Genomic DNA, 14,845 nt, shown 5'->3' with positions numbered 1-14,845 from the left:
TATACACATGAAATTGCCAGTGGGCGGGGATACCCGCTGGGCGGGGTTACCCGACTCTCCCCTATATAGATATATAGTATATATTAATTTATACACTATGAATCCATCTATTATGTTTTTACAAAAAATAAAGAGGTTACAGGGTTGGGAAAGTTAAAAAAAAATTAAAAATAATTTAATTTTGTGTTTTTTTCGACTTCTGCTTTTCTTTTTGTATCATTAAAATTACATTATTACTGTATTTCAGGTTTTCCGTGTCAGTAGGCTGATTTTTATTACACGGCGAAAAAAAATCTAGTAAAATTTTCATACTGTAAGTTAATGATATTTCTGGTAAAAAAAAATTGTTAGTTTGGTAATTTTTCTGCTCATATGATAATGGTTTGTTGGAAATTCTGGTTTTTAAAATTATAGAAATGTAATTCTTTTTATATTCAAAACTTAATTAATTCTTATAAATTCAAAACTGAAAAGTAAATTTAACCACGCATCATGATAAAATTACCAAATTTTGTCACGCATTAAAGAACAATATTTTATTGTTAATTATACCAAAATTATTACCAAAGTGTTTCGATAAAAATCACCGAGGTTTTTGGTTTTTCCATAGAGCTAGAAACATGGTAAATTCTACCATATTCTCGTACTTTTAACCATAGATGTTTTCGCCGTGAAGGAAAAAGTATAAATTTGCAAATTATGTGACTTGCATTTTTTTTAACAGCTTGCTTTCGTCTACCGAGATTTGCCACACGAAATCTTTGTTCGAACTAATTTAAAGTTACAAAAACAAATTATGGTTAAATAAAAAACATATAAAACCTATGCCTTGCCCATATTTTTTTTCCTATTGATCTATTTAAACTTTTTTCTCAAGTAAAAAAATATTGGTTTCCAGTGTTCCCATGCAGTCATTCCCTGGTGCTGTAAGATTTCTTGTATAATACTGTGTGCAAATGTTGTGATTTTTCTCGTCACTGGCTTTGATTAATTGATTAATTGATTGATTAATATTATAAAACAGTTAGTATTTTTCAGTTTTGAGAAAATTAGAAAATATTTATAACAGTAAAATTGTAACAAAAGTAAAATAATGATAAACACCTATAATAACTATAGATATAAATTAGAACTAGAAAAAATGAAAATAAGTTTCTTTTTTCTAAACTAAAACTTGGTTGAAATTGTTGGAACTATGCATTTTTAAGCTAAAATGCTTCAGTTGAAACAAAGTTATTTTTTTAATATATGTACCAGCAATATATGCACTCGTAAATATTTTATAGAACGTAGGGGAGAGTCGGGTAACCCCGCCCAGCGGGTACCCCCGCCCACTGGCAATTTCATGTGTATATAAACATACAAAAATATTGGTTATTACTCACTATTATACAGAAATATAAGCAATACTCCTTAAGTGGGCGGTGCTACCCGACTCTCCCCTACATAAATATCTATATTATACACACATATAGATATATACATCTATATATATCAAAAATTTTATATTTATAATGGTATATTTACTAGTCTGTATTCACTTTATACATCTATGATAGATTTAACAAAAATAATTTTAAATTTCATAAATTTATTTAAATACAATAAAATTATTAATATTAATATAATTGTTAATGGAATTATCCCAAACAGTAATTGAATCTTTAAAAAAAATCTAAATTTTTTTAAAAATAATTTTGTATACTCACAATGCTCCTTTATAAATGATATTAAGGATAGTTGATTGAGGGACTTGCATGATATGAAATATTCATTCTGCTTAATTGCTTCATATATCAACTTTGTATGAACTTATTATCTGAGTTAGCAGATAATTTTATATAAATAAAAACAAATTAATTTCCAGTTAGTTGAATCACTAAAGTAATTCCTATCCAATAAAATTCTTTGTTGTGACCAAGGCTTCATGGACATTTCTCATAAATTTTTTTTTTTCAAAGAAGAGAAGATGTTTGTGAGTGCTAAAGAATGCGTGCTAATTGAGTCTTAAAATTGAAAATTCAGAAACAAAATTATGAATATGTCTTTTGAGAATGATTATCTCAATTCCGTGTACAATAATTACTATAATTACTATCTTATTCATGTTACGTGTTATCCGTCTTTCCAAATTACAAATTTGTAAAAATTTTAATTTTTCATACATTGTGTTTGCATTAAACAAAAAGCAACAACAGTTAGAAATAACATTAGAGTGAGAACTAAAAACACGAGTAACAACATTTGTATTTTCAACAACTATCATACCTTAAGCCTCATAATAGTTTAAATAAAAAAGGAATTCCGTACTTAGCTAGTTTTCTGAAAAAATGACTATAAATAACATTTCTGTAAAAAAAATGCATAAATATCAGGTGTATCATTCTACATTGGGAAAAAAAGTATGGTCAAGACTACCAGAATATGGTAAAATTAACCGTGTTTCTTGCTCTATGGGAGCACCAAGGGGCTCGGCAATTTTTACCGAAACGCTTTGTTAATGATTAACAACGAAATATAATTTTATAGTGTGTAATAAAATTTAGTAAATGTAATAAAATCCAGTTACATTAGCATAATACTTTAGAGCATGGCATAAACGCTATTTATTTGGTTAAATTTATTTCTCAGTTTTTTATTTGTCACTAAATATGAGGTAATGAGACCTATAATTTTAAAAAAGACCTGGAACTTCTGTTAAACAGTCATCATGTGAATGGGAAAATTACCATATGAATGGTTTAAATACGGTATATTTTGTTTTTATTATCCAAAATTATTACTATTTTTTAAAAAAAAACAACAACCCAGAAATGTTACCATAAAGTACAGTAATGTTACAAGAAATTTTTTTCTGTGTATAAAATGTCAAAAAAAGTAAATAGATAAATAAAGATGCGTTTAAATTATTCTCTATTTAAGCAGAATGCAACATTGTCTAAATTGAGCCAAAACAGTTTGACTGAAAGTGATTATTATTTAAAAGTGATCATAAATCACGTTTATACAGAAAATTATCAGATTTTATATAATTTCATATGATTGTATTTTTCGGTATTGTATTTTACAGAAAAATGTATTGCACTTTTTTTTTTATAGATTTGCGATTTTTTTTCAGTAGCGAATAGTAATAAACATCTTATATTCAAATGGATTGAAGAAAGAGAAGAAGAAAATGCAGGAGTTTCAAACATGTATATTGCAAAAATACAACCTTTGAAATATTGTATTATTAGCGCAGAACCTACTACAAGAAAGCTAGTATGGCCATTGGGTATATTTCTTACTAGATTATTTCTTTCCCACATTTTATAACACAAAAAATTTTTCATTTTACTTACATTAGTCATTAAAAAATAGTATCGAAATTATAAAGCTTTTGAGTTTTTTTTTACTTCAGTACAAACTACATATCAGTAGTTCAAACTACATATTTTTTCTACAATTTTTATATAATAAAGAAGGAAAAGAAAACAGAACCAGATCAAAATACAAGAAAAACGTTGCGATACTCTAACAATGTGCCCCAACCCTCGGGCCCAAGGAACAGTAAATTATTTTCATTTTATTTACTATGGTGTACTTCTTCCGTGAGAGCCTTTCTAAATCAGATCAATAAGAGCTTTAATTTTAAAGAAAGCGCACTTTATTTTTTTTTCTTTTAAATTTCTCGAATTTAATTTTTTAACTTTTTTTCTGCCTTTCAAATTCTGTCAACTATAATGTAATTTTCATGTTTTATGTATGTCACGGCGAAAGAACGAAATTGGTGGTTGTTGACTTTCACCGGTGAATGTCGACAAACACCAAATACGTCCGTGAAAGATCGAATATTTCGTTGCATTCTTGTACATTCGGATCCACACCGGTGTATGCCGACAATCACAGATATGCTTTGGTGAATATCCGAAATATTTATTACATTCGATTTGATATGAATTTATTCGTGGATATAATTACATTTATTTGATGTTTTAACCCTACACTGATGTTTTTTTAAAGTTAAGTGCCACTGCCCGGTATACCCTACACTGATGTTTTTTTTAAGGTTAAGTGTCACTGCCCGGTATACCCTACACTGATGNGTTATACATTTGCCCGGTATACCCCTACACTGATGCTTTTTTAAGGTCAAGTGCCATTGCTCGGTATATATTTGCCCGATACTCCAAACACTGATGTTTCTTCTAATCTATCGTCAGTAAGTATTAAAATATAGAATAAATATAAATATATCAAATAAATATAATAATATTAACGAATAAATTAATATAAAATTGGATATAACAAATATTTTGGACATTCACCAAAGCGACTATGTGATTGTTGACATTCACCGGTGAGAGTCAGAAATAAGGGAATTTAGCAAATATTTCGGACATACACCAAGCGACTACGTGAATGTTGACATTCACCGGTGAATGTCGACATTCTCCAGATTTCGGTGCTTTACCGTAACATATACAAAACATTTGTGTCGATTAAAAAAATTTTGCATATAAGGGCTCCGATCTAAAATTTTTTAAATGCTTCTTATTTTCTAATTATCTAATTTTAATTTATAAAGTTTTTTCCCTAGATATGAGGATACTATTGCCTTCTTTCCCAATTCATNAAAATAAAAAAAAAAAAAAAAAAAAATACTCCGTAATTCTAAAAAATTAACATTATTTAATTATTATTATTATTTGAATATCACCAGCGTGAAACGTTACAGAGTCTTGGACAGATGCTCATTTTCCCGACCCGTTATGGCACTGTATACTAAAAGTTAAACATTCTAGTTCCATGATACACGATTTAAAAAAGAAAAGAAATTCATTCTAATCATTTCTAAGTAGAATAAGTCCCTTAAGAAACGCTACGCTGTCTGTATAGCTGCAGTTAAATAATTTCAAATACAAGCTCTTTTTGTTTTAACCGATCAAATATCTTGTTTAATGAAGGTGTGGGAACTGTCTGAGTCACTTTTCCCATTGTGATTTTTATTAATAATTATTTTTTTGCGTCTCTCATTTTTTTCAACAAATTAAAATCAAAACTTAGGAAGACTATCAAGGTTAAAGAAAAGAATCACGTTTAGCAAAAAATGGGGTTGCAGTAGTAGAAGTGAAAGATGGGCGCTTTTGTTAATTGGCGAAATTTGATTGTGGTTAAGAGTGTAAAATGATGTCTGATTTAGAAAGGTGCCTCCCGGGTTTGTTACACGTTCTATAGACGAGAGGTTAACTGGGAGCTGAGAGACCTCACCTAAAGCCACGCTAATTCGGCGCACGTATTTGCTTTATTGTTCTTAAAAAAAAAACTAAACTCACTGACGCAACAGCCCACAGAGGGCCAAGGCCTATTGTGCTTAACTCAGTTTTCTTGATCTTGGTCTCTGAGGTGCAGGAGCAAATGTTCCGGTCAGGTTGTCAGTCGAATGCGGAACCAACCCCCAGTGTTTAGTTCCCAAGCATACTTGGTACTCATTTATCGACCCACTGAAGGGATGAAAGGCTGAGTCAACCTTGCCCGGCCCAAGGATCGAACCCAGGACCTGTTTATTGTTCTTAAGTTATGCTTAAATGCAATAAAATTAAAATTGCTAAATAAAAACATAAATATCAATATAAATAAAATCATAACTATCAAAAACATAAATAATCAACGTCCACCTCCTTCCTCAAACGTGATAAATCTAATTTATAACTCTATTATTAAATTTTCTGCAAACTTCAAAACTTCCTCTTCTCTATTTTTTTTTAAAAAATTGGATATAGAATATTGCTTATCTGTAATATCAATGAAATGAGATTGAAAACTAAGTAATTAATTTAATTCTTCCAATCTGAAGTTCCACATGTTATCCGTAAATTATAAAACGAAGAAAATCCTTAAAAAAAGTCATTTTCAAATTATAAAATCACACAAATCATAAAAGCAAATCAGTATCAAATTATAAAAGAATTATACATCTTGCAAAATACTAATGTGTGCTTAAAATGCGCTTTTTATTGATATAGTATAATAGCATTTATAACAAATTGTTATTGACTTTTGTTCTTATTTCAGCTACTTACAGTGGTCTGGGAGCAAAATTCAGGTTCGTGCGTTACTTGAGTAGTCACATATTTAATGTGTATCTTCCGAGTGGACTGATTGTGGTTCTCTCTTTCCTTTCTTTTTGGCTCAATGTTCGATCAGTTCCAGCCAGGGTGGCTCTGGGACTCACATCTCTTCTAACTCTATCTACCCAAGCATCACAAGCTCGTTCTCATTTACCACCAATCAATTACCTGACTGCTTTGGATATTTGGTTGTTTGCCTGCATGATGCTTGTGTTTTTATCACTTCTAGAATATTCTATCGTATATAGTCTTTACAGTAAAAAGGTAAAATATTTCTAGAAATTACCACATGCGAATTTTTTCTTATTTATCTAATTTGTTTATTAATAATGCATGTCATACATACGATGGATTCATATAATGATTATCATGTTTAAATGATCGATGTTTATGAAAAGAAAACCTAAATACATTCATATTTAGATGCATTCATGTATTGTTACAGAGACTATGTATATAATATGCATGAAAATCGATTCTTGATTTGTTCTTAACTGGCTTTAAAATAAAAATAAAGTGTTATATTAATCTGTATTTAAACAGAAAATTTATACTTAAAAACTATTTTTAGCACCTGTTATAAAGATGTCAAGTATGAAAATTAACAATTAAAAGCGCACTATTATCAAGAATAGTTTATGTTTTTCTAAATACACTATTCTTGATAAAAATACTTTTTGCTGACTTTATTGTTTAAAGCACTAGAAAAAGGAAAAATTTAAAACGCTAAGGAAGAGAGCGGAAATTGATAGGCGTACTGAGGGAAAATTTGCATATGTTTGCATTAGCATACATACATCACTTCTGCGCATCCTAATACAAACGTATAGGAATTCACCTTTTATGTGTCTCTCGCTACCCTCTAGCTCCACAAGTCTGCCTGCTTAAGTCTGCTTAAGTCTAAAGACATCAGAACTAATCAATAACAAAAATGTGTTAATCAAAACCTAAATCAAAAACAAAAATTAAATAATACTGAAATTATAGGAATAATAATTAACAAACAAATTTTAGGTTAGGATCTTGAAACATTGAGATTGAGTGCAAGTACGTGGAAATTTGTTATAAGAATGATTAAGCATGTCCTTTTTTTTTGTTCACTGATCTCATCTTTTCACTTTGTACTGCTTAAAAATCAAATTCTAATTTCAGTGTCACAAATAAAATTATTTTAGTTCTGAGATCCTCAAAGACCATAAAAAAGCTTTATAGCTTTCGTCATCTTGGCATTTAGCTGCGAATTCCGTAAGTGATGGAACAGTACCAAAGAACTTTTTCTTCTGATCCGACACAAAAAGTTGGTTTTGACTCAGACACTTTAACAAATGCAAGGGATAAAAATCAAACTGGCATTTGTGTGCTTTCTGAATAGGAGATTTTTGCAGGTCCTGGATCTGCTGATTATCAAAACGTCATCATAGACATCTCTTTGGAGAATCTTATAAAAATTATTAAAAATAAGTTAGTAAATTGTTTTGTGTATAATATACTCCACCTTAATTTGTGTATAAGAAGAAGATTTGTTTATTGCCTTAATTTTTTTTCAATAACAAGTTAACAATGCATATCAGATGTGATGGAATGAAACTCAATATTAAATTCCGAAATTTTTCTATTATAAAGGTATTTTGAATTTTTTCTAGGCTATCGTCTCATTAGGCTTCACTGTAGTACATTGAGCAAAATAAAATTAAACCACCCTTAATAACTTTTGATCTAATGATTAGATCTTCACATTCTAGGACTCATTCTTAATGGTTCAAGAGGATGACCAAAAATATGCTAATAATATGCTAAAATTCAAGCACAAAAACATACTTTTTCCGAATAAACATGCCTTTTTTTCAACCGATTCGTATTTTTAATCTCCAAGATATAGGGGTAACTGCACTCTAGGATATATATGGTCTCAATAGTTTGATCAAGAGAGTGGTCCAAAGTTTAGATCCCACAATGTTAATTTTACTTCTTGCATATTTTGTTATATCTCGAAGAAAGTTTAAGTAAATTGAGAATTTTTTCCACACAATTGTAAATCTTATTTTTCCAAAGATAATTCCATGCAAAAAGTAGCTTATAATAAATAGTTGTATTTTTTATTATTTTATTTAATATTAGTCAAACAAATTTCAAACAGTGAGGTCTGAAATTTTTTACATCATTTTAAAGAATATAATTTTACATGGCGAAATACAAAATTTTAGCGAAATCGGTCAAATTGTTCCTGAGAAATCGAATTTTTAAAATACAACTTTTTTGAAATTCAATTTCTCAGAAACTATTCGACCGATTTCACTTAGCTTTTGAATCTTGCTGTGTAAAGTTATATTCTTTAAAATAATGCAAAAATTGTATACTTTCTGATTTAAAACTTTTTCGACTAATATTAAATAAAATAATAAAAAATATATTTTTTGGATAAATGAATTTTATACTTGTGTACAAAAATGTTTCTATTCGCCTAAAAAGTTCTCGAGATATAGCGAAATACGTAAAAAATAAAATTAATATTAAGATGACGAAACTTTGGGCCGCTCTCCTGCATATTTCCCAGATTGCTGCTACACCCTATATTTTGGGGTCAGCAATCCGAATCCGCTGAAAAAAATTTATGTTTATTCAGAGAAAGTACGTTTATGGGCCTGATTTCGTATCTCAAAAAATCGTTTGCACTAATTAATTAGCAAATTTGAGGTCACCCCTTCAAACCATTAAGAATGAGTCTTAAAATGAGAAGATCCGATCATTAAATCAAAAGTTATTCAGTTTGGTCCGTTTTTCACTTTGTGCACTGTACACCTAGCAGTGTTTAGTAATATATTTAAGTTTTTACTGAGATAAATTCGTTTTGACTTTTTCCTGAGGTGATAGCTTTCTTTACCTTGGATAACTGCAGGGAATATTCTGCACTCTGGCTTTCGAGCTTCACACTTTTTTTTTACTCGTATTTAGACTAGGCCATATTTCCTTGTCTTGTAGGTTTCACCTGCATTAGATGCAAACAAGTAACATTTTGTTCTTGGAAGTTAATATAAATTATTTAATTGAAACAGAATTTGATCTGTTATTCTTACTTGTAACCAATATTCTGCGTCTTGTCTTTGGGGGCATTAAGGGAATTAGAAATGAATATAATTGAGCTAATTAATCTGGCATGAAAGGTTTTTCTTTAATAATGCACAGTCATTAAAGAAAAACTCACTACAATGAAAGTGATACAATAACTGACAAAGATTTTAAGTGACCTCATAAATAAGAATGCTATTTGATAAAAATATAGTAAAATGTTAATTAGTTTACATTCATGTTTAATTTATTTCCTATTTTATTTTTTTAACTTACAAAATAAATTTTAAAATAGTTAACAAAATAAATTTTGAAGTAAATAAATATTATTTAATTTCGAATATTACGCAGAGAAGAATTAAATATAAGCTTTAATTTTCTTCAGATTTGTTAAGCATGTGCGAAACATATCTGGAACGATCTGTTGAGATTCACCTAATCATGTCCTTGATAGATTGCAGATTCGTATAACGTGTGCTAATATTTATGATGTGCAACATGTCTTAATGTAATGATTTTGTATCTGACTGGAATGCATTTCTTTAAGTCTGCAATGATTTTGATTTTAGATTCAAGACAGGAAACGTCATGTTGCTACTGCTTGGAGTGATATAAGATCAAACAGTGTAGTATCACCCCAAACACTTACAAAGAAAGCGGAAGTTAAAAAGAAACAGTTAAGCGCAAATAATGCTTCGCAAAATGAGCCACTGGGACCAGATTTCGAAGAAGAAACTCAACTGCTAGATAAAATCTGTAGATTTCTGTTTCCTCTTTGTTTTTTAGTTTTTTCTTTGGCCTATTGGATTAACTATTTAAGCATAAATCCTTGATGTCAAAATCATATTTAATATCTTTTATAGCTATTTCTAGAAATAAAAAAAGGGAAATGAATTTTCTTAAAAATTCATGTATAAGAAAGGATAATGTGGGAGAGTTGCATCTTGCCCTGCGGTACATCGAACCAGTGAAAATCTTAGCGCAGTATATAGTTGATGCCTTTGAAAAAGAGTTTTATTGATGTGTTCTAACACAAGTACAATATGTTGATAAGTACCATATGTTGCTATGTACCATATGTTCTTGATCACAACAAATAATACTTGACCACTCCAGGTTTCGCCCTTTGTTATTTTACGGTTACAGAATAAGTTTCTAAATTGATTTGTTTCAAAAATGAATCCCTGAAGTAAATTGAAAAAAGAATTAATGTAAATAAATAACGAAATTCCATTCTATACCAATTTTTTTAAAGAAAAATTCCATTATTTTAGATATAACCAACTTAATTTAGATATAACAAGCTTGTTGTATCTTAGACGGTACAACAAGCTTAAGTAAAATAACTCCTTATTGTAAAGTTTAATTTAATAAGAAACGCGCTCTCGCACCTTGATCCTGTCAAAAATATAAGTAAGACCACAAGTTAGTACCGTTATATTTTCCCGTTGACTTCATTCAAAACAAGTTTTAATTACGTGAATATTTAACTTCCTTCGAGTAACAAATTCAGAAGATAATGACTATTGTCCAAGGCACAACACCATTTTACTTAAATACACTACAGTATTTATTCACAAAAATTCTCACAAGTTATATGCATTTTTTGTAATTAATCAAATGTATAATGTAATTAGTCAAATATATAATATGTTTCTATAAAATTTCTAAATAAATTGAGTCAACGTATTCGACATATAAAACTAAAAAATATTTCTCCAAGCAACAATTTGCTCTCTTACATAATAATAAAATGTGCTTGTCAGGAGCAAGAGTTCTATTAAAATAATAAAGTATCATATTAATAATAAAATTTTTTTAGGCAAAGATATTTTACAGCGTAACTTATATCACGTTTTTATGCAATGATTTTCCATTGTTTCTCTTAGAAATTTGTATGTATTTTGTTTGTTATATACTTGTCTGCCACTTTAAGTGCATAAAAACTATAAAACACAAAAATATTAAAGAACTTTTGTATTATAATTTTGTAATATTGTATTTACGTTTTAATTAATTTAGCACTTACGTTTTAAAAAATTACAGATTATTTAAAAAACGTGATCTTTGGTAGCAACATATATATTGCACCTTAACAAAATTAAATTTTAAATATCATTGGGGTAAAATTCGCTTTAAAATTTCAAAAATGAGAAGGGTCTGTTAGGCATTTGAAACACGAGACTGTTTGGCCGGGTATGCCCTGTAGAACGAATAATTAAAAAATAAATATTACTATCCCAGCATTTATTTATAAATTGTTTCTCCTTGCAAAACATCGATTAAAGTGCCTTTTGAAGTTGTGGAACGGATACTCTAGTTAGTGAAAGGCATTATATCGATTCATCTATGGTAGTGTGATAATACTGGGTTCGAATCCCACCGTCTACATGGATATATATTTGTGATGTCCTTCTTTAACTTACATGTTCTTCATCTTGACAAGAGCTTATAAGCCAAACTTTGTATTGAACACACAAACCTGCATGTGTATGTTTAACAATACATAAATAAGTATAAATAAATAGATACTTCTAGGGTTCTGGAGGGATTCGCACCAGCTACCTCCTGTATTCATTTTAGGATATTTGGATAGACTTACGAGTAACAGTTAAGTTAGTGATTTAGTTTAGCCTTGCCTAGGTATTTTTATATTTACAAATACATATTTCTCAAGGTTTATAAGTTTGATGATGTTAATTTATAGGTTATTTAGAAATGAAACAAACTGACGGTAAACAAAGTTTATGATTGTTTACGAAATGAAATAGAGGTTATAAAACTGAACAGTTTTGCGTTGTCTCAAATTATACTACTACTGTAAAAATTATGGACATTACCAAAGAGCTCGATAATAAAACTGTGCATTTTAGTGTTCCAACAGAGCCAGAAAATTGGATAAATTTTATCACATTCTGGTAGCTTTACCCATTCTTTTTTTCCTTAATGCAATGACCATTCTTTCTAGAATCTAGTACATACTTAAGTTTGAGAAAATTAAAAATGCTATAGAATTGAAATTATAATATCATCAGCTACAAAAGAAAGTGGGATGGAAAACCCAAAGACTAATTTTATGGTTGCTTGAAAGTATTTCTAAAGAAATTTTTTAACTCTTCTCTTTGTCCTCCGACATTTCGATAGTTTTAATCTTTTTCTCAGTAATAATTCATTGGATTTTGATTGTTCTGATCCTCGAAAAAATGTATTTACAGTTCTCTCTCTCTCTCTCAGTATATATATATATATATATAGGATGTAAGATGGTGACCATCAACATAGAAAAATCAAAGTTCATGTTTGCAGTAAAATCAATTTATTTTTACTTCTTCAGCTTATAATTTTTTTTAAATGTTTTTTTAAAATATCAAAATATATATAAAAAGTACTTTTAAAAAAAGGGACTTTATCAAAAGAAAGAAAAAGAAGACTTTGAATTCCATTTTTCTTTTTCTTTAAGCCTTGTATCTTTAAAAAGAATCTCTTGAGATGTCGTGGTTTTATTTCACTTTTTCCGGAAGATTGACCTTAATGTCACAAACAAACCTTGATGAAAGGCTTTTATTTCTTCCAAAGAGTGATTCCTGAAGATATTGCTTGTGACTTCTCGGGTAATAAAATCAATAAGTGTGGGACACNTTTTTTTATGTGTTTAAATTTGTAATTTAGTTTATCATCTACTTTAAGTTGTGCAACTTTAATCTAATGCAACTTTATTTTAATATCAAATCAAATTAAGACATATTTAAGTTTGATTTCATAATTTTTAAGTGACTGACTTTACCTTTAAATTCATACACATTTCTAACTAAAAATTTATTCTTTGAAATTAAAAAAATGAGCTCTATTTAAGTTATGGCAATTTTTTTCTTCTCTAGTTTAAGCAGAAATGATCAATTATAAGTGCTTATTTATCTATCAGAATGGCTTTTGTTTTTAATATCTATTTGTTTTTAATATTTAGACAAAAAGTAAGGAAAAAACAGCTGTATAATAACAAACTAATTAAATTAAAGCAGTTTATGAAAAATTTTATGAACTTTTTTTGCGCTATGCTCATTTTTCTGAGAGGAATTGTGATATATTCTTTCGAGACGTTACTGATGTTTTCACAATTTGCTTGTATCAATCTCTTAAAAATTCCTGGAAGTTTATTAGAGCCGATTCTTTACTTTAAATACTTTCTGCTTCTAAAGCAGTAGCATTTTATAACGTAATCTTTAAATTTTGTAACATCTGATCGCAATAATTTCATTTACTTAAACTTTTCCAAATCATTTGTCTTAAAATTAACCAAAAATTGAGTGCAAAGATACTCCTCTGAAACCTAGGCTCCTTAATTGAGGTAAAAAAAAATTACATTAAATATATTTTGGTTAAAAGAGCTCGACTTATTCGTCAATATATTATTTTTGTCATTTGTTGAGCTGTGCAAAAAAAATTTGCGATAGTAAAATTTTTTTAACCAAATTGTCAAAATTTTGTAAACAAATTCAGTACATTTAATTTTGTATGTTGTTTTTAGCACCAAAGAAAGCAGGTATGCTAACATATAACCAAATAATAAATGTACCTTTCAGTTAAGTTTTTACTGCAATATCAGTATACTTTTTCGAAACTTTTATAAAAACCTACACACATTTTTAACGTGATTTTTATAACCTGAAAAGGATTAATATTTCTATGAGGTGGAAAGATTTATTCATGAACAGAGTAAAGAACTGCTGTTAAAACACAAAGTTCATTATGCAAGAAGCTTCTGGTCACGACATTATTTATGATGTTAAGTAAGGCTTAGATATAATTTAAACAAAAGCCAAGTTGATTGGTTGCATTCTGAAAGCTGAAATAATAAAACAAATTCTCAGAGGAATTTTTAATGCTATAAAATTCTTTTATGGCATTAATCCTACGAAATACTATTATCAGCAATAAATATATAATTAATATTTTTAAAAGTAAATATTACAAAAAAAAGAATTGTTGATGGAAACTAAGAAGGTAAATTTTTCTTGAAAACTATTTTTCAATACAGGATGGATGTTTGAGACTGAACAGACATTTTTATTTGATGATATTAGGGGTTTGTTTCACATATGACGTATGAAAATAATTATGTTATTTTGCAAAAAAAAGTTATTTAAATATATAACTACGCGCGAAATTTCTTGACACCAAAGGAATTTTATTTATATTCACGAAAAAGGGCACAATTATGATTTTTATTTCCTTAGAAAAGGAATTGCCCAACAACTTTTTTAAACATTTAAATCTAGAGAATTCCCAATTCCATTTTTCGAAAATCGATTTATTTCATTATAACATATGACGCACATCAGGGATTATGTAAAATATCGAAATTTTAACATAACATAGAAATACTGTTTATAAATACTACTTATAAATACTATATAACATCCTTTCATGCGTTCTTGCTTAGGTAATTGTACATGATCAAGTCAAATTCTTTGAAATTGTTATAAACAGTGAAGAAATTTGAAATTGATGTATTGTTAAAGCTATCTCAGTGAAACTGATTTTAGGTTACTTCCTAACTGCTGACTACTAAACACATGCGCGATTGAACTGTCTTCATCAATCAAAGGAATTTAAAACCTCTTTCTAAAGAGTCAGGCAGGGTTATGATGGGTCTGTTAGGCATTTGAAAC

At 28.7% G+C, this 14,845-nt stretch overlaps 1 protein-coding gene across 4 annotated transcripts in view; it reads left to right on the top strand.

Annotated features, from left to right (window-relative positions):
* The window catches only part of LOC107447053 (glycine receptor subunit alpha-2), a 64,229-nt gene extending 53,067 nt beyond the window's left edge, over positions 1-11,162 (top strand). For 3 of the 4 annotated variants that reach the window (XM_071183567.1, XM_071183569.1, XM_071183570.1), the window contains 3 exons: positions 3,119-3,274; positions 6,055-6,374; positions 9,746-11,162. In XM_071183567.1, coding sequence (XP_071039668.1) covers positions 3,119-3,274; positions 6,055-6,374; positions 9,746-10,009 — 740 coding nt within the window. In that variant the 3' untranslated portion in view covers positions 10,010-11,162. The remainder of the gene's footprint in view (positions 1-3,118; positions 3,275-6,054; positions 6,375-9,745) is intronic. The other variant, XM_071183568.1, reaches the window with a different exon arrangement.
* The last annotated feature ends 3,683 nt before the right edge of the window (positions 11,163-14,845 follow it).

This window comes from Parasteatoda tepidariorum, chromosome 7 (genome assembly GCF_043381705.1).
Source record: "Parasteatoda tepidariorum isolate YZ-2023 chromosome 7, CAS_Ptep_4.0, whole genome shotgun sequence".
NCBI lineage: Eukaryota > Metazoa > Arthropoda > Arachnida > Araneae > Theridiidae > Parasteatoda > Parasteatoda tepidariorum.
The sequence above is the reverse complement of the archived record's forward strand: the minus strand, read 5'-3'. Positions and strand labels throughout refer to the sequence as shown.